Here is a 25,299-nt window from a genome sequence, read left to right as displayed (position 1 = left end):
TGTAATCTCTTATAAATGAACTTCCCTCTCTATTGTACATATCAATTTATAATAACATTAATATCCATAATTTAAGTTTATTTAAGACAATTGTTTGTCAAGCTAAATCACATGAATAAATATGCTCCATCATATTCGCTTTTTGATTTTATCATCCAGGCGAGCACGATTCACCTTCAACCTTGTAATTAGGCAAAAGTTGAGGCAAGTTTTATTCCATTATGTATCATCTTTTTGTTTCTTCAAGCTCAGTGAGCTTAAAACCAGACATATTCCTAGCTCGAAATTTTCAGAACAGGTGTCACTAAGGAGAAAATTAATATTAAAAAATCAACATGTCCAACTATATTGGGCTTTAACCAAATCAAATCTACAATTTATGCATTTAACAAAATGCTAACAGTGTTTCCTCCACGCTAGTATACATTCTTCTGTTCATATAAGGAAAAAGTAAAAGGTGGAGAAAGAGATGGACGGAGAGTGAGCCATCATCACTTTACAATACTACCATGGAAAATTTTAGTTACAAATATTTTTCGTTTCAAAAAAATTATCCAAATATTTCCAAAATTATTGGCCAAAATTTTTCGTTTCATGCTACCTTTTTTGCGAATGAGGTTAATCATGGATACTTCTGGAGGCTGCACTTGGATAACATACATGTTTTCAATCAAACCTTTAGTAGGTTTAGCAATGAGATTAAAAGAAGACCTCACAATGCTTCTAGAGAGATGGTTTACATGCAGAATCAAATTCAAGATCCGAAAAGCATGGTGTGGATGGATGGCAATAAGATTAAAAGAAGACCTCACAATGCTTCTAGAGAGATGGTTTACATGCAGAATCAAATTCAAGATCCGAAAAGCATGGTGTGGATGGATGGCCCCTTGGGCTGGATAGCTTGGGTGGACACCTAGGCTGATGAGCTTTACTTGGTGTCATGGTCTATGATTTTGTTCTGTTGTTTCGTTGTATATACTTCATTTTTTATGGTGTGAGGCTTGGCCTCTGAACTTTGATTCTCTGTGATCTCTTGTAATTTTGATCTCCTTATTTCTAATATAAAAAATTTTGCCTAATAATTTATAAAATAACATATGTATACTCATAATTGTCGATTTCTGCCAATCAGGATAGGAATATTTCTGTGATCAGAGCTGGGGAAGGGAATGCCGGCAGAACAATTGCATGTGCAACAGGCTACGGATGCAATCCTAGTCCACTCAAGCTCTTTGGAACACACTAAAATTCAACAATAATCTGAACATAAAACATCTTGGGGAACAATCTATCAAAGAATTATTGGAATTTATGCAAGATACTGGAACTGTTTCACCAGGGAATCCACAATAAAATATCAAAATGTAAGAAACTGTACATGTTTGAGAAAGAGTAGCTGGATTTGTACAATTGATATGTTTAGGATAACAAATTAAAATCATAGTTTCTATGCCTTCCAAAAAGACATGGTTTCTTAAAATTATAACAAAATAAAACGAATTTAATCTCCTCTGGAAAGGTGCATGATGCTAGCTAACTGAACAAATTAAGCATGCAGTAAATGAGTTGCTAAAATAAACTGCTCATGTTGAAATTAAAACACACCTACAGATAACTTCAAGAATCCATAGTAAACATCAAGCTCCATAGGACTAATGAATAACAAAATCCACTGTAAACTCACCTCTCTGTTCTAGCAGCGAATTTCGTAATCGCTCTAGTTCATATTTCCTCTTCCACTCAGCCGCTTCTTCTTGTGCATGAGCTTTCCCCTCTGCCACGCGCCTCATTGCCTTGGCTACAGCTGCAAATTAACACACTAGAGATATTAGGAATATATGCTAACTGCAAACTTCAGCCTCTAACAAAGAATAGGGGAAGCAAATGAATTAAAAGAACCTAATAATCAACAGTATTCACTGTTTGAGAAAGATAAAGAAAAGATTCAAGGATGAATAAAAACTGAATTGTTGACAGATCACTGATCTAAATAGTTACCCAGGCCCAGGCACAGCCATTCAATGATGTATTTCATGTTAATAGAATTGTATGTGGGAAAAAAAAGCAGGAAATTGGAAAGAATCGGGATATCCATAAAATAATCAAAATCTAATTTGATGCTAAACTAATTTGATAGATATTTGGATATGATTTTGGAGAGACTAAAATTTAATCTAGAAACCACTTCTTTTTACTATTTATTAACATGGACAAAAGAAACAGAATTTTCCAAATAGTTACAACAAAATTTCAATGTTCCACCAGGACACGAGGGACATGGAGACTCAAACAGGGCATCCTCTTTTCAGGACTGGACAGCGCACTCCATTTGGTGAATAAATTTTCCAAGTATTAGAAAGGGTTCTTCAAGCTACACTTCGGAATAAACAATTTCAAAATTAGGCCAGATTCTACAGCTTGTTTTAAACAGAATACATGAGATACAATTATTAAAGAAATTGCAAGGAAGTTGAATCATTATAATCAAAACACATTAAAGGAAAAATGTTTAACATTATACAGTGGATGGTCAGGATATAGCCATCAAAGATGCTCCAAGGCCCGAGCAAGGACACTGGAGAAACTGAATCAAAGGCCCCAGCAATAAGGATATCAAAGAAACTGAATTAAAGATCAAAGAATATCAGAAGCACATGGACTTTTCTTAAGAATTCAAATGATGTGTCTTCTTACAGAACCACTGAAGATACCTAATCAAAAGCACGGGTAAAGTGTGGAATACTTGGAAATTGAACCAAATGAGAGGACCATATCTTGATCAGAAACATGAGTCTATTTGGCATACAAGAGAGCTGATTCAAAGAGTTGCATTTCTAATGCACGTGCTACCATGTCATCTCTTGTGAGCAATTATCAATCTTTATTCCTTAAGAGAGACTATCTAGAAGCTGATGCACACACAAATGAACAAGAAGGCTCACCTCAAGCTTGTTTTAGTGGGAGGAGGCGTTCTAAGCCTTAGTACAAGATTCAGCATTCCTGAGGCATTGAGTATGATTCCATTTTGGCACTTGTTATTATAGATAATTATGGATGGATTGGTGATCATAAGTGTTATAAACAAATAAATCATCAATAGTGAGACCTTTTTGTCCTCACCAAAATTCTGAATGATGATCATATGCTAATTTGGATGGATCATTGTGAAAATAGCTTAGTTGTTGATTCATAAAACGAATCTGATTCGGGCAAGTGAATTGGATTAGTGGATTCAAGATTTTTTTTCCCAACTATGATTTGTGGAGGATTCCTGTGTGCATATACATATATATATATATGCACACACACACACACACACACACACTGAAAAATAAGAGAAATATGCATAACTCTAAAACTAAATCATTTCATAGTATGAATCTATGATTCTAGCATGGATCTATGAATCGAGTGTACTTCATAATTGAATCCAATCCAAGCACTTTACTTCAAAGTTCAAACTAGCAACTATGAGAGAGCAAAATAGAGAGCAAATGAACTTGCATCATGAATAAAAGGGTCGTTTTTAGGATTTGAAGCAAGAAAAAACATTAAAAATTTAACTCGAGCCCACCGTTTTATGTTTTTGTGCCTTGTATTGTCGCGAATCCGCATTGGATCCTCGAGTTGTGGCTTGGATCATGCCCGAATCCGGATCTAGTCTGTCTATGACGAATCTGGCAACCAAGGAAAATATGCATGCAAATGGCCATCCCAATACTGATCGTTTAGCATGGACATGATGTCAGAGGAAATAAAGTGGTTATACGAAGGAGAGAATAATCCAAAAGACATTGTTTACCAGTGTAATACGGAGACTCGCACCCACCTCCAAAACCTCGAAGTACCCATCCTGGAGACGTCCCCAAACCAGGGACTTGCGTACCCAAGTACCCCTACCTCCACCATTCTGCAACCATGCTTCCGTTGGAATGGGTACTTGGATTTCTATTTGAATTTTGTTTTTTGAATGTTACTATTGGGTATGCAATATGTTACTATGTTGAATGTTGAATTGTTCTAGTTCATGTTGCAATTTTGATATGTTAAGTATTTCAATTTGGTATGTTCTACTGAAACATCATTTCATAACAATTATTTCAAGTTCTATGTGTATACTATACAACACCCCTCCTTGCCTCGTCCTCCTTACCAGCGTCCCCCTATTGTGCCCAAAATGAGGCTCATTTTCTCCCCGTCCCGAAAACTCGTCCCGACGTCCCCCAATCCCGATGTACCCTAGTACTAGGGTTACATTGCTGTTTACAAAAGGGTGGGAGCAATTATTGTAATCCCCTTCCATATGGCTATGTTTAGTTCATGCACCATAGGTTGTATGTAGGTGTGTGAGTATTGGCATGCTCTAAGTTTTTACAGGGATACCTTAATAACAATAATTAATATTTATTATCACTAATATTATTTGAGTGATGTTAAATATTGTGATAATAATTAATAGTATTTAGTTGAACTTATTTATCTATAGTTATCTATGGTTATAAAGTTAACCCTTTCCTAGACATATTGATTATTAAAACCTATGTGGGTAATTCTTAACATCAGAGAGAGCCTATATTCAAGTATAACGTTGAATGAATACCTTTTTTGTGCAATGTATGTATATTCAATTTTGTGACCCTTATTAATATTTAATGGTGACTTGATTATTTTAAGAAAATATTAATACTAATTTAATATTAATAACACTTTAATATGATGGATTTATAGTTCACTTAATGAATTGACATTATTAAGAAATTAATGTGTCTTTTAATGGCATCCCATGTATAACCGTCATAGGCACATTTATTCTCTTGTTAATAACTATTTATGGGAAGACATCATTTTGTTTTACGGGAGGAGTATTCCTGCAAGCACTTGGGGAATTTGACCCTAGGGAGATGCCACGTCATCCTTGGAAACATGGGGGGAGATAGAGAATATTCTCTACATCATGGTGCCTCACTAAATTTGACAAAGTATCCCTCTCATAGCCAGATCTAGAGCAAATTATTTTTCTATGACTAGAAAGACCGCGGATGGAGATTTACATGTGATTGCAGTGCTCTTCTTATAATCTCGAATCCATTCCTTTTTTTATTGAGTTCATAATTTGAGGTATGGTCAATTTCTCCATTCAACCCTGTCATCATTTCCAAGCTTTACTGAGACACTATCTTTGTTTCAATAATTTCATTTCAAACACTTACATGTATCTTATTACTACCACATCTAATTGGAAAGAGATTTGTTCTTGTTGATCTCTATTTTAGCCCATGTGTTACTGTTGGGACAATGTATTCCATTAACACATTATAACTCTAGTACCATATTATGTTGATGCCTTACCATTTTTCAGTCTCTAAATTTTGTTGGGTTCAAATAGATCTCTTTTATATCACTTGTCTCTTCAGATAATACTGTAGGATTAATATGCATGATCCAATGTTTCCTAGTAGCACTACCTTGGATTAGGTATTTGTGCATCTAGACACTGGGCTTCCTACTAAGTTTGTAGTTACTGTCAGATTGGTATGATCATGAGATTCATTATTGATGGTAAATCGTCATTAGATAAATATTATTATTATATATATTATTATTATATTATATTATTATATATTACATATATAATAATATATATATATATATTAATTTATATATTATACATATGATTATTTATATATTATTAATATACTAACTAATGATGATTAACTATAGAGACGTGTCTCCTCTTCTCATATTTATGAGTCCTCAAATATGCATTTGGAAAATACCAATAACAATGGTAATATAATTACATTTGCAGAAACCGATCCATGTTACTCAACATGGTATCAGAGCAAGGACTACAAATGTAATTGAAAAATCAAACTTTAATGGATCCTCATCAATGTAGAACTATCTTCGATGAATGGTAACATCAATATACACATGATGAATGGTAACATCAATATACAGATGGCGATACTCTTAGGATCGAAATTAAAATAGAAGGTACTGTATGCCTAGAAGGAACGGAGGGATGATTTTCAAGCATAAACATTCATCGATGAAGCAAAGAGAAATTGCCATAAGTAATTGCAGGCAAATTCTTTCTAGAGAACTTCATTGGAGGAAAGAACAGATATAAGCAGCGAGCTTTCGATATCAGTCTCCGAAATCACTAGAAACTTCAAATATTGGCACCATTCAGGAATAGCAGAAGTCATTGACGTTACAAAAGATTAAATTTCTCAAGCATTGCCCTCGATGGAAATATCAATCCTTCAATTGCCAATCACATCATCCATATTGATGGATCATTAATATGACACTTCATACATGGTTGCGAAAAAATCCAAGGGATATGATAGAGCCTCACACCACAGTTAAACAACAATTTGAAACACCTCACTTTTCTAAAATAATAATCACGGAAGCTCAGCCAAAATCCTCATACTCCATCAGCGATCAGGGAATTTGTAATTAGTTGTTGTAACTTTATTTAACTATGGAAGCGTTGATACTAGTCAATATCGAGTGAAGGCACAATCGTAGCATCAAGGCTTAGCTGGATTATATGCATGAATACTAAACCGATAGAGGATGAATGCATAGGTTCAACCCAACACATGGCAATGGCCATCGATTGCAGGAAGTGATTTAATTCTACTCATAAATGAACGCTTCCATGTCGACTCCAGAAATAGGGAGATAGACACGTAACCACCAATGAGGATCAATCAGCGAAAAGGTGTAAGGACTCACAACCATGTATTCAAAACAAATAACCACACATTCAATGCAAAATAACCACAAAACTGGAGCAATCAACAAATAGGTCAAAAGACCAGCGACCACATTTAGTGCAAAATTACCATCAATTTGAGAAAGGAATAATAGTAGCAACAAATTGGAGTCAAGTCATATAGACAGTAAGCAAGGAATAGATGTATATTACACAACCCTGCAAAATAACAATATCAATACATGTGCATCGGTCAAAGGAGGCAGCACCCGGAGTGATAAGAAAGAAACATATGGGAGAAAAGATATTTGAAAGTAGTGAAATAGGTCGTGGGAGGAAGTTATAAGGAAGAAAAGAAGCATATTAGATGGTAGATTGTAAAGGGATAAAACGAGATAACTGTGCAAGGAAGACCTTCCACGAAATGACAATTATTATATTAGAATCAAGTGACCCTTGCCAAGTATTGTGGCAAGTACCACGATGACAAGTAAGATACATAATCTACACCGAACAAGGCCAAAGTACTTAATGAAAGGCATATTCAGAAGGGGGCTGGGTATCCGCCAAGCCCAATGGAATCTCAATTCACATGGAATGAGAATGTGAGGGGTGATAGTCAAGTAAGGGACTAGCCTCATTGGTCAAGCACACTGAATATAGATTTAAAAGGGGGTAAATACCAATTTATATGAAGATATAAAAGGGCAACATATTGGATGCAAGAAAAGAGTCAAACACATATTTAACGAATATTAACAAAAACTCTCGCCTACAATTTCATATGCAATGCGACTATGGAGGGACTCACCCCAAATCGAATATTAAATAGAGAAAAATTAATATAAACCATGCATTCATCAATTTCTATTGTTCTGAATGACATACCAACATGTGTCAAATATCCACTTTGAGAATATGATACATTGAAATGAATGTTATAAACAATGACTTAAGGTTAAAAAATTTTGCATCAATTTACATTTGAAGAGATTATTGAATGCAACAATGAAAAGTAATCCAATAATCATATTATCTTTAGTCAGCAATTTCAATCGAAGATTGATTTAAAGGTGATATTATAATAAGAGAAAATATCATAAGATAAAATACAAGTGATTCATTAATTCATTTAAAAGGGGTGCAAATTATTATGAGCTAAGATCAGTTATTATTATGATGGAAATTTGACGAAGGAAGATTCATATGATATAAGATGAGACTTTTAGGTTGTAAGAATAGAAGTCACAACACAGAGTTTTCAAGTATCAATGACAAAAGGAAGAGCATGAGTCTACAGTTACTCTCTATGGAGGAACAAAGATTGAGCAAGCAACTAAAATATTTTCAGTGAAATCGTCATTACATATACAAGTATTAAACAAATTGATTAAGACAAACAAAAGCGCTATGAAGTAAATCATTGAAGCAAAAGGGCAACATTTGCAATGTATTACTATGGCATCTCGTTTTACCTCAGCATCATGGTGAACAAGACATTGGCTGATCAATCTTCAAAACCAGTCCTTTGTTATCTAGTGTTGATCAATTAATCGAGCAAAGACTTAGAGAAGTTAAATTGAGTTCCTTCTTGCCTACTACGAAAGCAACGACCATGTCTATATATGCTAAGATCACAGAAGGATTGCAAACTCACTCCTAAAATAAATGTTTTGATTCTATACAATGGAATGAGTGGGAAGTTTACATTGTGGGGGGGGGATAATAACAATCAATGCTCCATTCCCACTTGAACCATCTTTGAACTTTCATATGCAAATAAGGAAAGAAGGTTGGTACTTTACACATGCTACCACATATTGAGCTGACTCAATATTACGATAGTAGCTCCAAAGAGACTGTGATCTAGAATTCATTAGTCATCTAATGATCAAGATGGATGAAGTGAGGCTCTTGAAGCAAACATCTTTGATGATTGAAATTATGAGATCCTTCTACATTAAGAGGGAGTATGACACTTCTAAGGCAACGCAAGAGCTTAGAAGATTGATACTCAAAGGTAGTCTAGAAATACATGTGGGTGACTGCATGATGTTGATGGACCTACTCTTATGTATATCATGAGGAAGTGATGACTTATCACCAGAAAATCAGAAAATTGATATCAGATTCAGAGTGAGTTCGACAGGCATCCTTGGGTGAAGAGAGTTTCTGAGGAAGTAACTAGAGGACCTAACTTCCTAAGATCGATATTCAGAGGAAGAAATTTTGAGATGCAATCATTTGTGAATGATATCTTCTCTATGAGGAGAAGTTCTAAGAGAAATTCTTTGTAATGCGCTCTCCTCTATGAGAGAGAAGTCTGAGGTGAAAACCCTTGTTCCACCCTCTAGTAGCAGCTATGGTGGGTCTACCTCTGACTTGGTTCATAGTGTATATCAAGTGAGTTACTACATGATGTTGTTGTGATTATGTCATGAAAGGTGACAATTTTTCATTGATGTATATATTTAGAGGGGAGCTATTGAAAGGTGACGATCTTATTAATAGCTGGACCTGTTATCATAATAGACTACATTAAGTTGTTGTCCCGGAGTGCTGGAAGTTATGATAACGAACAAAAAGTAACTATTGAAAAGTGACGATCTTATCAATAGTGGACCTATCTCCTAACACCAAAATGTGTTGGAGCAAGTGTTATCATAGTTCTTCAAGCCGAATTTTTTCGGACACCTTGATAACCAACTCATCATGGTTCTTCGGACCGGATTTTGCAGGACACCGTGAAATTAAATTGTTATGGTTCTTCGGGCCGGATCTTGCCGGAGACCATAACATAAATTTATTATAGACCACACTTAAGGTGGTGTTTAAACTTATTTTAAAGTTATAGAAATTACTCCAATTCCCTCTTTGCTGAAGTGTTGAGACATTTAGCCTCATTGTGAATCGAAGCCAATTCTATATATGATATATGTAATATATGTGTATGTGTGTGTTGATGGATTTATGTTGATATCCTTAAATATGACATTCTGGGAATATCATACTGATATGATATCTCTTCATATACTCAAGAACATAATATGTTCTATATCAATCCTTCCTAACTAAGAGGGAGTGTTAAGTTTGTAGTTACTATCAACAGTCAGATTGATATGATCATGAGATTCATTATTGATGGTAAATCATCATTAGATATATATATATATGTGTGTGTGTGTGTGTGTGGTTATTTATATTATTAATATACTAACTAATGATGATTAACTATAGAGACATGTCTCCTCTTCTCATATTTATGAGTCCTCAAATATGCATTTGGAAAATACCAATAACAATGGCAGTATAATTACATTTGCAGAAACCAATCCATGTTACTCAACACTTCCAACTGTTTTTCCTCTTTAAAACTGATCTCTAGAATTGCCCTCATTGATTTAATTGAAATTAAATCTATGTAATGCAAAAATATGGCTATGCCAATAATGAGCTTTGGTGACCTCTTTTCCTATTTCTTTGCTGGCTTATCGCATTTAGCATGTGGACTAAAATGTTTCATTTGTGAAGTTTGTTTTTATGATGTTCTCTTCAAGTGTAGCCTTCGATGTGACTGGTTTTGTTTCATAATTGAGGGTTGCAAGTGCCAGTATTGGTCTGGATGCACTGCCAATCAAACTAAAGTGTATTTCCACAATTTTGTCGCCATTTCATTTGCTAGTCATATTTGGATGGCTGTCATCTTTGAAGAATGCTATTGGCATTGGAGGACTGTATGCTTGTTCTATTTGTATTCTGCTTTGATTTCTTCCTTTGCCTATTTGGCATCTGCAAGGTTGTAGAATATCATCCTAAACCTACCAGTTCAAACTCTTTAAACAATTACATTTTGTATTCTTGTATACACTGTATTGTAAATGGATTTCTTTTATTTATATTGTATGCTGAAATCAGTCCAGCAGTGTGACATGATCTTAAAACATTAAACCCATGCAATTCGGAAACTTCCGCATTCATTAATGCTGCCCATTACAATTTCATCATTTCATATTGATATTGTTTTGGAATGTGAGGCTGTTTGCTGCAGCGTATTTCTGATCCATCTCAAAATTAAATCCTTAGCATTAAATCATTCTCATTTACCATCAACTTCTTCAAGGCAGATTTAGAATTAATAAATGAATTGGTGAATCATTATTAAATCAGATTTAAATTCTGCATTAGTTAAACTATGCAAGTAAATAGAAATTTAAAGTTGTAAGTTTATTCAGATCATAGTTCCAAGAATCGCGGCGATTCACATGATTCACGCGATTCAGCGATTCAATTCAAGCCAAATGATTTCTTGTGAATTGGTGAATCGAATCAGAGATAAAGGGTTTATGAAATAAGTAACTCGCTAAATTTCAAGGGATTTTTAAATTTGCCGATTCGTGGCCGACTCGATTCTGATTCATGGCCGATTCACGATTCAATTCGGCCTTTGCCAATTTTGATCCGATTCCGATTCTCGTTACTTTGATTCAGATTTTCTTGAGTTGATTTATTAATCATAGATTATATAATATTAAGCCAAAAAAAAATTTAAAATTACTAAGAATAGGTACTTAATATTAGTTGGTTGATTCTTTAAATAAAGGCTGAAATATTTAGATTTGTAATTAATTGCCCACTGCTGAGTGGATCAACTTTGTAAAGAAATGTAGTTGCTATTTCCTAGCATCATTTCCTAAGCTTCTATCAGATTTATCTTCTCTTGAGGCTAATAAAATAGCAGGCTGACATACAACCCATTGGAATTTTGTAAGAATCTTTAAACTCGTGTACAATTCAATCTATTTTACACATGCCTATAAGGTATCTTAATATCTGACAATCACGTATTTTCTTCAACCACTCTCCTTTTCGTAAATTATTAAATCTGCAACTTTATTAACACGGTAGCTTCTTGCTTCTACCATTCTTTTTCATTTCATTGAAAACTATAATGAATCATTTCCTTGAATCTTTGATTTCAATCTTAGATGTATTTATAATTAATTCTTACTGCAAGTAGTTGGTTTCTAGTTGCTTGGAGAAACTAAAAACATCTTCTCTTCTACAAAAATGATCTATTTTGAACCATTAATTACTTATAAATATTTCAACAGAGTTAGTTTTGTGATCAAACTGTTTCTTCATTAAATTTAGTACTTGTGCTATTTATACTTCTAGTCCCTTCCAACATCAAAACTAGATGCTGGAATAGAAATCAATTCCCATATAATAGAACCAATTACTTTGAACTTAATTTTGTTTAAGGATTAGAGACTTCTTTTAGTTATTTATTGTTGTTGTAAAGTTTCTTACCAGATTTCAAATTCGTGGCTTGCTGATGCACAATTTTATTGCAGGTATGAACACTGTTGACAAAGGATAGATTTGCTCCAGAATCTGTAGAAGTTAGTACAGAAATAAAAGAGATAATATATTATTCTTGAACTTGGAATGTCCTTCAATCCTTTGATGTGCTTGCATTAATTGATTTTGATGCCTTGTTTATTCAGGCAAGTCAAGTATACATATCGCACGAAGGGGTGTGAGGGTGAATGGTCATGTCTCTGAATGGAGACATGAACATTCACAATCACACCAGTTCGGTGTTAATTAATCATCTCTGATTTGTTACAGACTTTAACACAAGTCTAATAATGTATTACCAATCATTATAAACTGCAGCCCGATATAAAATATAGATCGATAGTGATCTAAAATCAAAGGAATCAAAATAAGTTTCAATCATGCCTTAAATGATCTCAAAATATATATATATATATGATTGTCGGTTTCAACTGTGCATTGATTCACATACAGCAATAATACATATGCATATGTATATAACAGTATGTGCATCATATATATATATATATATATATATATATATATATATACATATATGCTGATCACAGTTATTGTCAGACCGAAGCTACATGCTTTAACAGTTGTATTATATCCTAGAAAATCTATCCTTGATCATGTAAGTTTAGTTTGCCAAATTAGTCTGTGAACTTAATTTTGTTTAAGGATTAGAGAGTTCTTTTAGTTATTTATTGTTGTATTATATCCTAGAAAATTTATCCTTGATCATGTAAGCTTAGTTTGTCAAGTTAGTTAATTGGTAATTTAAAGTGTGTTTTTAGTTAATTGGTAATTTAAAGTGTGTTTTTAAACTTTAATTTTTGTTTCAGTAATGTGTGTATTTTTGTTTCAGTAAAGTGTGTGTGTGTGTGTGTTATGTTTATGATATTTCTTTTAAAACACTAATTAGGGAGAGAGTAATAATTTAATCTTTGAAGATTTTTAAATAATATGTTAGACAATAAGATTGAATATTAATTATGAATGATAATATGTTTACGTAATAAGTTTTAAAAATATCTAGAAATACATTATTAAATAAATTGTCTATTTTCAAATGGGTTTAGGAAAATTGGTACCTCATTCTAAGTTTTAATTCATTTTGTGTTTAATCAAAAAAAAATTTAATTCCAATGTGAAATTTGTTTTGGGTGTTAATATATTTGCATTTAGTAGTGATTTTGAATGAGCATTATATGCTCTATAAGAGTGGCTATGTGTTTCTTGTTTCTTATAGTGTATGTCAGCATGACCTCTCTCTAGGATATTGCATGTCAAACTAGAGTCCTTTTGTTAAGAATCCTAGCAATACATATTTCACATTGTGATTATAGATTTTGCTTATTTAAAATAAATTATTTGTATGTTTGTGAGGTTACTATGGATTTTTCATGAGAATGCATAGGTCAATATTTATATTTTGTTGATGCATTGACGATGTTTAATTTGGGTTTAATTATACATTATTATTTTCTTAGAATTAGTAGTTTTGCATAAGAAGAATTTGATTTTGAATGTTTATACTATTGTTTGAGGAAATTTTCTTAGGGTTGTCCTAGAATGCCTGAATAGTTCAAAATGATAGTATTTTTTTCTAGTTTTGTCTCCTCTCATCCACAGTATTTGATTTGAGTAACCTTGTTTAGTATTTTCATGTGATGAGAATTTATGTGGTGAGTGCTAATTATATGATCCTTGATTTGTGGGGCTATTTGTTTCAGGAGTTATCATGTCGTACCAGAGGTTGTGGTATTGTCTGGATGTATTACATTTTGGGCCTAATTACATAATGGAGGTCGCACGTAGGTCCTAGTCATGTTTCTTGATATCTAATTGTTAACATTGGCTGATTGTTTTCTTGTGACAAGTGGGACTCCTTTTGATGAGAGGTATTCATGATATTATTATGTTATAGTTTATTGGTATTCTTGAAGCCTCATTAGGCATCTGATGGATCAAGGAGACCTTACATATCCAATTTTGTGATGTGGATCCAAAAGAGGACTTACTTGTGTGCTAAGTTGTAACTAGTACTATGGATATATGATGGAACCTAGAGAGTTCCAATGTGATTCTCATAAGGATGTTTATGTACTTTATCGTCCTCATTGTTTTGGCATTGTGAATCCTATTGATGACTTTGTGTCTATGCTCCAAACATGGCCTTGTTGGCCTCTTGAGTTTCAAGGATTTTTCTAAAGCTCCATTTGAGATTGTTGTCTTTGTGCTTCCTTTTGATTCTAGTTTGGTGCATTGGGTCTTTCTAGGAACATAGTGTGAAGGGTAGCTTGCAATGGGAGTCAAGGCCTAGAGTGGTCAGTCTAGAATAACCCATTGTGAATTTTTTAATCAAGTAGTAACTTAATAAAATTAACTAAGTTGGGATTTCACATTAATAAAAGATAATGATGCCTTGCCCATGCCTAGAGTATGCATGCACTCTTTAATGAGGATGGGTAAAGAAGGCATGGTCATCCATGAGGCGTTGATCTAGCAATACAAAACTTCAGTTCAAAGAGGTGGTTGCTTCCACATGATGTCCACCTAGACACTGGGTTTGAGAGGTTACGGTGTGGCACTAGCATGGAACCATGTGATGACACCCTTCCATTTGTATTCTAGGATTCCCTCATATTTGTTTTAGATTTGCCTCTAGTATAGGATGTTTCCTTGTGATTGTTCTTTGTTATCTTATTGTTTACCCTTGTAGATTTCTATGTCACTTCTTGGATTGGATGTTCTAGATTACTTCCTTTCTTATGTTCAAACTTGGCGTGGGGCCTTGTGTTATCTCCTAGCTCGAGGGAGTGGACCTCAAGGTTCCACATGGTTCGGTGGAGAATAGTTTATCTGTCAAGTATTTTTCCAAGAGTTGTTCGTGAGCCTTGGATGATCAGGCTAAGTTTCCTCTTGCAACTTCATGCTCATGTGGCTAGATGGTTCTATAGTTCTTTGTATCTTATTATGGTTCATGATGATGTACCATGATTGTTATTTCATTGATGTACTCATGTTATATGACAAACTCCTTAAGAGTTAAAGTGTAGAATTTATGCATAATATGATATATGGATTACATGTAATTTGTAATTTAGACATTGTATCCATGTGTAGTTGTAACATAAAGGAAGGAATGAACAAGTATTGGATTTTCAATCATATAATATTTAGGTTATCCAATTGTAACATTAAATTTATTTATTCATAATACAAATTTGCTCATAGTTCATGTCGGTCTTAAAGTATTTCCATGTATGATATGTTTTTCTGGTAGTGGCACTAGGGAACCTATGAGGACTTAGTTGATTAATTAATGATAAAAAATGCATGTTTGTATTTTAGGAAATGTATCATTATGATTTAATATTAGAAGCAAAAATATTACAATGCATGTTGCACCTAGATAAACAAAAAAAAAAATCCATTTTTCCTTTAATGGTTGTATTTTCCTCTCGAGTTCCTTGTTGGGGTGTTACAATCGTTCTTCATTGTTGGAACAATATGACGACACCATTGCACCTCCTTGTACATGCCCTATCTCCAAGGTACTATACTACACAAATACTTTGCATCCTAGGGAGAGTACCACCACATAGAGATTTCGAAGTTGTTAATGGATAAAGTGGGCATTTAGTAGACTCTTCAAAGATCTAGAGGTGGAGACAAGTGTTACAAAAGAATTTGAATTATTTGTCTCAGGGAAAAAACATACACCCTATCTTATCAAAGATCAATCCAAAATCGATACTATTACATAGTGGTACCTCTATGGTCAAGAGTTTACGTACCTCCAACCTCTTGCAATCAAGATCCTCTCATAAGTAAATATTTTTGGACTTTTTGCCACTAGTAATTTTAGAATTTAACAATAACATTCTTGGATCTATGTTACACTTTTTTCTTTTTTTTTTATTTTAATCTATCTATATAGGGTTAGACTCCCGCGACGTTTGAAGGCTCAAGCAATGATAAATTTTGCCACCGTATTCTCTAGACTGCTCTCTCTACATGGCTCATGTTCTGATCTTTGCCTCTCTCACCATTTGCATGTGTGTTCATTTTGTGCCCTTCGTCCTTTATTCTTTGTTTTATGTCCTTCTACTCTCAAAACTGGATTTGTCGAGTATGTTATCATCGGGTTGCTCGAGTTTCCTTCCATTGTAACTAGGGGTTTCTACTCGACGACAACTGCTTCGCACCTGTCATGTCTTTCATTTGAACCTAGACAGATGGTCTCTCGCATAGCCAGTTATTTTTGTGGGTCTTCCTCATCTTTCTACGTCATTTGTGATCATTCCCAGGAGAGTACTGTGTTATGGTTTGTGTTATTGTTTGCAATTTCAGCCTTCTTTGTTATTACTTCTTGCAGATTCGACCCTCTGTGTTGAATACAGATTCCGAGTTGCTTCAACTTGTCCCTGCCATATCTGCTCAACGTTTTTACCCTTCATCTCTGGTTTTGTTGGTTGGTGTGTGCCCTTTGGTGTCTAGGGCATATGTTTTTCTATTAGCACCTAATATGATACGCTTTCTGGACTAGTTGTTTGCTACTATGGCTACAAATGACAGTTGTCCGCCTCAGCATCAACTTCTGACCTATCAGAGGTTGTGTGATCGGGTGATGAAGCTTGAAACTAATAATTCTCTGCTTGGTGAACAGGTTGCTGCTTTGACAATGGAAGTGTCAGAGCTCAAATAGTCTACTGAACTGAACACCTCGCATTTGAAACAATTTTTTGATACCTTCATCTCTAAAACTACACGCTTGAAATCCAACATTTTCTCTGTTATTGAACAGCTTGATGGACTAGAGAAAATCAAGGAACAGCAAACTGAAATGGCTACTATACACTCTTCTCTGATTGCTGAAACTGAACAGAAGGTGAAATCTCGAGCTTCTCTCTATACCAACACAGATACTACTGCACCTCGACTGTGCTTAGACAAGATTGTTCATGGTAAGATTGATGATGAGCATGTGCGACACGCACGTGAGCTCAACTTGCATGTTCGTGGTCTCTCTCCTACTGCTAACCCTCTTGCTGTTGGACACACTTTCCTTTCTGACCAGCTCGATATCTCTGATATCACTTTGGATAAGTGTTGGTTTGGTACGGGAGATACCCTCTTCATCAAGTTCTCTTTTTCTAACAAGCTTAGTGCCCTTAGAGCGAAGAGAAAATTGTTCTCTCTCCCCTCTAAGATTTATCTTGATGAAGATCTCAAAAAGGCACAGGTTACAGAGTTGAAACATGCACGAGGTATTGCGGCAGATGTTAGGCGGGCTGGAAAGTGAGCTATTGTTAGGAATCTTAGAGTAGTTGTTTGTGATTCTCCTGCTGGATAGGTAACGAGGACGACCTCCAAAACTGCATGACGGTTTCAACAGCAGTCTAACAAGAGAAAATCCCCTTCTCTTCTTGTCAACTCTTGGAATGGTAATGGCTCTTTATAGTCATTACCTTGTCTCTTTCACGATGCAGTGGGGTCCACCAATATTTTGGGCGTTATTGAGACTCACAAGAGTCCCATGTGCCCTCTTCCAGGATATCTTGGATACCAGTGATTGTCAGCTTACAGAGAAGACGTTCGTACTTCTGGTGGGGTACGTGGGTCCGGAGGTGTTGCTTGTTTGATTGGAGATGACATCTTCAAATTCACATGAGTGGTTCACTCTGATGCCTTTGCTAGATTCATGTGGGTCCGCATTGGTCGTCAAAATCACTGACAGAGGGACATCTTTCTTGCAGTTTGTTATTTTTGGCTGACCGCTTCTCCATATGCCACTCATGATGTCGATGATTGTGGTCCTTTTGTTGACTTTCAGGAGAGCATCTTGCAGTTTGCTGTCCTAGGTGATATCATTATTCTTGGAGACTTCAATGCTCGGAATAGGAATCTTCAAACTCCTATACATGACCATGGCTCTAACTCGATCTGCACTCTAAGATTGATCCGAACAGTATGGGACTTCAGCGTACTTTGGATGATGCCTCTGCACCACTCTCTTGTTATGGTCACCACCTCCTCCAGCTCTGAGTCCTCTAGTTTGTTGATTCTGAATGGGCTATCATTCTTTCCTAGGTCTAATCTCTTTACCTGTTGGCCTCACAGTGGTGGTGCGAGTGTTATAGACTATGTCATCACCTCTTCTTCTTTCATTCCCTCCATTCATAGCTTCACTATCTCTCGCCTCCCCTTCGCTGACCATGCTCTTCTTAGTATTGTTATCCGTGCTTCATCCCATTTGTCGCCTTCTCTTCAGCCCTCCCCCATCCTGTCAAACTCTGCCTGCACCCCTACCCGCTTCTGCTATCTCAAGGGTGATGGTGAGCTCTTTTCCTTCCATCTTAGGAGAATTCTAACACCAGCTAGTTTCAGTAATTTGCATGCAGCCTCTGCCAAATTTGCTTTGCTTGCTTCCGCCATTTGGGTGTCTACCTATATTTCTATTCCTCACCACTCTCCTCCCTCTCTCAGATCTAAGCGTCGGAATCCTTGTCCTATGAATTAATGGTTTGATGCCGATTGTAAAGTTTTCCATCGCTCTACTTTTGAGACTCACTCTCCTGCCTTTGACCACTTGTGTCTATCTTATCTCTGTTTTCTTCGCCACAAGAAACATTCTTTTGCCTCTTCTTAGTACAGATCCCTTTGCTCCACACTTATTCAGAATCCTCAAATCTTCTGGCGTACCCTTTTTCCTAGGTGTCCCCCCGCCCTCCACCCTTGACTTCCACTCTTTGACCTCCCATACCATTTTGCTTTATGATATTCTAGGGCAACCACCTCTTCATTCCACTCCACCTCCTTATTGCCATCTGTTTACCTCCTCCAATATTTATGAGGCCATTAGATCCATGAGATGTAGTAGACTTGCAGACGAGGATGGTTTCCAGGCAGAGCTTTTCAAACTCGGTGCTTCGGTCCTTAGTTCCTACCTTCCTACTCTCTTTAATAGAGTACTCTGTACTGGGTTTCCTAAGTCTTGTTCGAGTCATGTAATCTATCCTATCCATAAGTCTGGACCTGCTTCGGACCTAGGGAACTACAAGACTATCATGATCAGGCATACTTTTGCCAAACTTTATGCCATTGCTCTAAACACCATGCTATCTAGAGAGCTTGACAAGAGAGGTTGTAGGGCTAAAGGATAGGCCGGCTTTCAAGAAAACTATCAGACTATGGATAATATCTTCACGCTATGAACTATTATTGAGGAGGCTAGGCACCATTCTAAGAAAGTCTATTGTTGTTTTGTAGATTTCTGCAAGGCTTTTGATTATGTTCCTAGGATGGTCTTATTTCAGAGACTTAGCAAGATTGGGATCTCAGATATGTTGTTGACTGCTATTATGAGACTGTTTGAGAAGGTGACTGGCAGACTCAGGACCTCAGAGGGCTTTTTTGTTCCAATTCAGAGTACCATTGGGGTAAAGCAGGGTTTCCCTCTTTCTCCTACTTTGTTCGGCTTGTATATTGATGAGCTCGAGGATTTCCTTGTCAACTCCTCGCAACCTAGTGACAAGTGCTATTTGTTAATGTTTTAGCGTTAGTAGAAGTAAAACATTGATTATTTGATATATTAATTTGTGTTTATGTTTTTCAAATAAATTGTTATTGACGATTCTTATATATATAATATATATTATATATTATGCATTATATATCTTATATATATATGTGTGTGTGTGTGTGATATATGTAATATAATATGTATTATATATTATGCCTTATATATTATTATATAATAGTATAATAATATTATATTATATTACATATATGGTTAATATATTAATATTATATATAAGAGGAGTTATGCATTATAGTTATTTATAAACTAAATGATGATTAACTATAGAGAAATGTCTCTTGAAAAGACATATCTCCTCCTCTCATTTTATACATATATGAGATCCAAATCTGCATTTGGACATCATCAATTACAATGGCAATGAAAGTACATTTGCTGAAACGATCTAAGTTATTTCAACATGGTATCGAAGCTGCCTACAAATGTAAGAAGTTTGTAACAAGAAAACTATACAGTAATTGATAGGCATCAAACCATATTTGGCAAGGACTGACAAGCATGTAGAGTGGAACAAACGCAGAGATAAATTGCATGCGGGAAAAACTAGGCCTCTCCACTATCAGATAGGACAAGGTGGGAACATATAGCGAATCAGATTGAGAGATGTGCAATCCACAATTAAAGATAAATTTACAGCGAACAAATAAACCAAGTTTTCAAGCCACATTTAAATCAGTGCATTAAAATTTCTGCAGACCATTATTTGTATCGTACAAGTCAAAGACATCAATCACAATTATTATATAATACAAAGTCTTTAGAGCATCGACCATCGAATTCTCTCCATTGACCATTGGTTGCAGATGATTATCTTCATTCAAATACATGGGCACATAATATTCAGAACACGTCATTGGAGAGGGAATAATTATGGAGGAAGTACTTTAGATAAGTACGCACCTGCCAGCAAAGAAGAATGTGGGCACTGATCAAATAAGATGAAGATAAGTATCAAATCCCACAAAACTGCCACTACTATTCTATTTTAGACACCATGATGAAACATAGAAATTACCTGACCTTCAAAATTCTTCACACATGGACTCCATCGATGGGAGATAGAATCAAGCACATAGGTATCTACAGACCACCAAGAAAAAAAAAATTCTAGAGATAATAAGGACAAAGGAAATTAAAATACGTCTGAAGATGAATGTCAAATCCCTGTAAAGCTAGAGCATACATCGCCTACAAGGTCAACAATCACTTGATGTAGATGGGACATGACGTGGACTAAGGTTCACCGGTCCCACATGAATCAAAGGGAAATAAGGATGGTGACGTACAAGTCATCAACATGCTATTGATATCAACAACAATAGTCATATTGACATTGAAAACTCAACGCATTCAATCCGAGATGGAAATTACGAGGTCTAGACAACCATTAATGGGTTCTCCAAGTGAATGAGGGTGCGACAACTCTTTGTGAAGTTAAAAATCGTCTCTTCGTACAAGTCAAAATGGAACTGTCTTTGGGGAGTCAACCAATCTTCTAGAGGAAAGTACACACTGCTCCCACCACAAATCAAAAGAGGAGTATTAAGACTGGTCACAGGAAAATACATTTGAAGCTCAAGAGTAAGCGCTGATGTCAGGATGGTCATATCTGGCACAAGTTTCATCCTATGTGGAACCACATGGACGCCATGTATTAGGACGGATTAAAGACTTTCATCATCGACAGTGTCTGTGTTATTCGATATATTTGTGTAGAAAGAGCCAAGTCCATCGGTCATGCAACGAAAGAGAGATATTGTAGTGTATTTCTTAGAGGCTTGAATATACAGGAGGATGTTCATAAAGAGGAAACTTTGATTCGGTCAAACTATCACAATTACCAAAAGTGTATCAATCCGCAAAGTATTAAAAGGAACATAATACTTATAGTCAATATTGAATATTTCATATGGTGGACAAAACAAATTTGAAGCTTCCTAAGGAATGTAATAAGCACGAAGTATCAATCTTGGAGAAGTCCAAAGGTGAGGAGCCACTATTGATATCAAATAGAAGGAATAGAGGTAAAGTTCACCTAGGAGGATATAAGAGGTGAGGTTAAGAATTTAGTTCATTTTTATGAATTTATGGTAAAATTCATGTGGAAGGATATAAGAAGTAAGTTTATGGATTTATTTCTTTTTATATGAATTTATGTTATAGAGACTTTTTTATATACAAATATAATTTATTCATTTATATATAGATGTTAATGTTAATATATATATACATGGTGAGTTATATATATATAAAGTAAACATATTTTCCAATTGATTTCTTATGACTATAAGTGATTGTAGATTGGGAAATTGGTCACCATAGAAAATAATGTGTTAAAGTATAGATTAAAGATATATACTTAGAAGGTTGAATATATATATATATATATAAAGTATATATTCAAATTAGATTTTTATCTATATTTTATTGGAATGGTCTTGTATTATTTGAATATTATATTAGTCTCTCTAATTATTTCAATATGTACTATAAGAGCTATTTTTCCCGAGAATGTTCTTATAGGAAAAGGAGGGAGATTGAGATTCAGAGGGAACTTGACATTTCATTAGAAGGCAACCTTGAAAGAGAGGGAGCAGATAGAGAATATGATTCAATCAATCTTCGATGATCTCGATCATATTGATTCAGAGGGAGTAAATTGTGTTGTGATATTATCTTCAATGATCGATAAATTGTAATAATTAAGAGGACTATAATTCATGCAACTATGTGATCTTAATGGGTCTACCACTTATGTACATCATATGAAAGTGGTGATTTTCAAATTAAACTATCTATGAATCTCTCTTTGATTAACGAAACTTGACGTATGAGTTGAAGAGTCATTCAAGTGGCACAATCATACTCAATCAAGATAGCAGCGTATTGTGGATGAGGTTGTGTTAGTTTCTACTATTAAGCTTAATGAATGTTTGGAGCTTCAATGAATGAAAAAGAGCAAGTTGGGACTTAGAAAGAAGTTGTCAAATTTGATGTGATATAAAACTATTCAACGATATAAGAGTAGGAATTTTAGATTGAGGGGGGAATAATAGGCAATGATTCATTCCCACTTGAACCATCCTTAGAAAAGGAGATATTCCATGACCCTCATGGGTAGATAAGTACTTGTATCTTTTACATTTATCTATTCATTTATTAAGGGTTATTTGTTTTGATCTTTTCCTTTATGTTTGAGGATATTCTTACAGGAAAAGAAGGTTGGTACTTCAAATATGCTACCAAATATTGTGAAAACTAAATCTAATGATAGTAGTTCCAAAGACCCTAATGATCAAGATGGATCTTTATGCAAGTATCTTTGATGATTGAGATCATGAGATTCTTCTACATTAAGAGGGAGTATGACACTTCTCCAAAGGCAATGTTGGAGCTTAGAAGATTGATACTCATACAGAGTCTAGAAATCTATGTGGGTGACTGCATGATGTTGATGGGCCTACTCCTACATATATCATGAGGGAGTGATGAGTTTGACAAGCATCCTTGGGAAAAGAGAGTTTTTGAGCAAGTAACAAGAGGACCTGACATCCAAGGATCAATATTCAAAGGGAGAAATTTTGAGATACAATCCCTTATGGATGATATCTTCTCTATGAGGGGAAGTTCTAAAGGGAAATGTTAAATTGAAATATTTCGAAGGTAAAAATTGATATGTTGATTTCTATCTATATCTGGTTATATAATTGTTGTTTCAAATATGTAATGAAAGGTGACGATATTTCATTGGCATATATAAACAGAAGGTAATCATTGTAAGGTGACGATCTTACATATGATAGGCCTGTTGTCATGGTTCTTTGGGCCGGAATCTACCGGACACCATGACAACAAACAAAAGGTAATCTTTGTAAGGTGACGATCTTGCAAATGATAGTCCTGTTATCATGGACATCTCTAGATATTATTTTCAGACAATTAGAGATCATAGGTAACAAATCTATTATGTCATCATGAACATCTCTAGACATTGCTTAAGTGCAAGTAGAGATCATGAGTGTGTTATGGGCATCTCTAGACATTGCTTAAGTGCAAGTAGAGATCATATGTGTATCATGAAGATCTCTAGACATTGCTTAAGTGCAAGTAGAGATCATGAGTGTGTTATGGGCATCTCTAGACATTGCTTAAGTGCAAGTAGAGATCATATGCGTATCATGAACATCTCTAGACATTGCTTAAGTGCAAATAGAGATCATGAATGTGTTATGGGCATCTCTAGACATTGCTTAAGTGCAAGTAGAGATCATGAGTGTGTCATGAACATCTCTAAACATTGCTTTAGTGCAAGTAGAGATCATGAACTACAAATGAGTCATGGACATCTCTAGACATTGCTTAAGTGCAAGTAGAGATCATGAAAATTTTAATCACTATGGACATCTCTAGACATTGCTTGAGTGCAAGTAGAGATCATAGGAAATACTTTATGTTGCTAAGAGATTTTAATATACATTGTGTTGATTACATAATGATTCTGATTCTAATCTAATGATGTTTTACTTCTTCCTTGCTAAAGAGGAAGTGTTAATGTTTTAGCGTCAGTAGAAGTAAAACATTGATTATTTGGTATATTAATCTGTGTTTATGTTTTTCAGATAAATTGTTATTGATGATATATATATATATATATATATATATATATATATATATATATATATATATATATATATATATATATTATGCATTATATATTATTATATAATAATATAATAATATTATATTATATTACATATATGGTTAATATATTAATATTATATATAAGAGGAGTTATGCATATAGTTATTTATAAACTAAATGATGATTAACTATAGAGACATGTCTCTTCATGTCTCTTGAAGAGACATGTCTCCTCCTCTCATATTATACATATATGAGATCCAAAACTGCATCTGGAAATCATCAATTACAATGGCAATAAAAGTACATTTGCAGAAACGATCTAAGTTATTTCAACACTATTTGCATCGAGTTTTGATCTCCATTCCCCTTTTTGCAGATGATGTTGTTCTCTTAGCCTCTTCTCTGGACAATTTACAAAGACTTCTCGATGGTTTGGCTTTTTTTTGTGATTAGCGTCAGCTAGTGGTTAATTTGGCTAAGACTCGGGTTATGATCTTTAACTGCTTAAAAATCTCTCATCTTCATTTTTTTCTCATGGACATGAGATTGAGATCACGTCTTCTTACATGTATCTTGGGGTAAAGTTTTCGGGACCCCATTTTAGTTTGAGACCGGCTATTTAGTCCAAAGTGAGGACATGGATTTTGTGGCCTTGCTCGAGAGACGATGCTTCAAACATCATTTTTAGGACACTTCGTCCAAGTTGTCCCTCTTGGACTCCTTGGTTAGACCAACCGTTCTCTATGGTTTGGTGATTTAGGGGCCTTCTCTTCTTGCTCCTAATTGGGCCTCTATTGAGCATGTTCAGACATTGCTTTTACGAAAAATTAGCAGATGCCACAGGCTCACCTCCCACAGCATTGTCTTGGCCAAGTTTGGAGCTCATCCTTTCAAACTTATGGCCATTTTTTACTTAATCTGGTTTCTCCACCGACGTCAAGGTTTTATGGACTCGAAGATCGATCGGCGCAGA

The 25,299-nt window shown here is 35.0% G+C and overlaps 1 protein-coding gene across 2 annotated transcripts in view; it reads right to left on the bottom strand.

The window, feature by feature from the left end:
* Nucleotides 1-25,299, bottom strand: part of LOC149529222 (putative NAD kinase 3) — a 204,836-nt gene that overhangs the window by 147,020 nt on the left and 32,517 nt on the right. For both annotated transcript variants that reach the window (XM_089811004.1, XM_089811005.1), the window contains exon 3: nt 1,685-1,804. In XM_089811004.1, the coding sequence (XP_089667130.1) occupies nt 1,685-1,804 (120 nt within the window). The remainder of the gene's footprint in view (nt 1-1,684; nt 1,805-25,299) is intronic.

The sequence above is a fragment of the Cupressus sempervirens genome, chromosome 11, assembly GCF_028749045.1.
Source record: "Cupressus sempervirens isolate cs-2001-9-10 chromosome 11, ASM2874904v1, whole genome shotgun sequence".
Taxonomy (NCBI): domain Eukaryota; kingdom Viridiplantae; phylum Streptophyta; class Pinopsida; order Cupressales; family Cupressaceae; genus Cupressus; species Cupressus sempervirens.
This window is presented reverse-complemented; position numbering and strand designations above follow the sequence as displayed.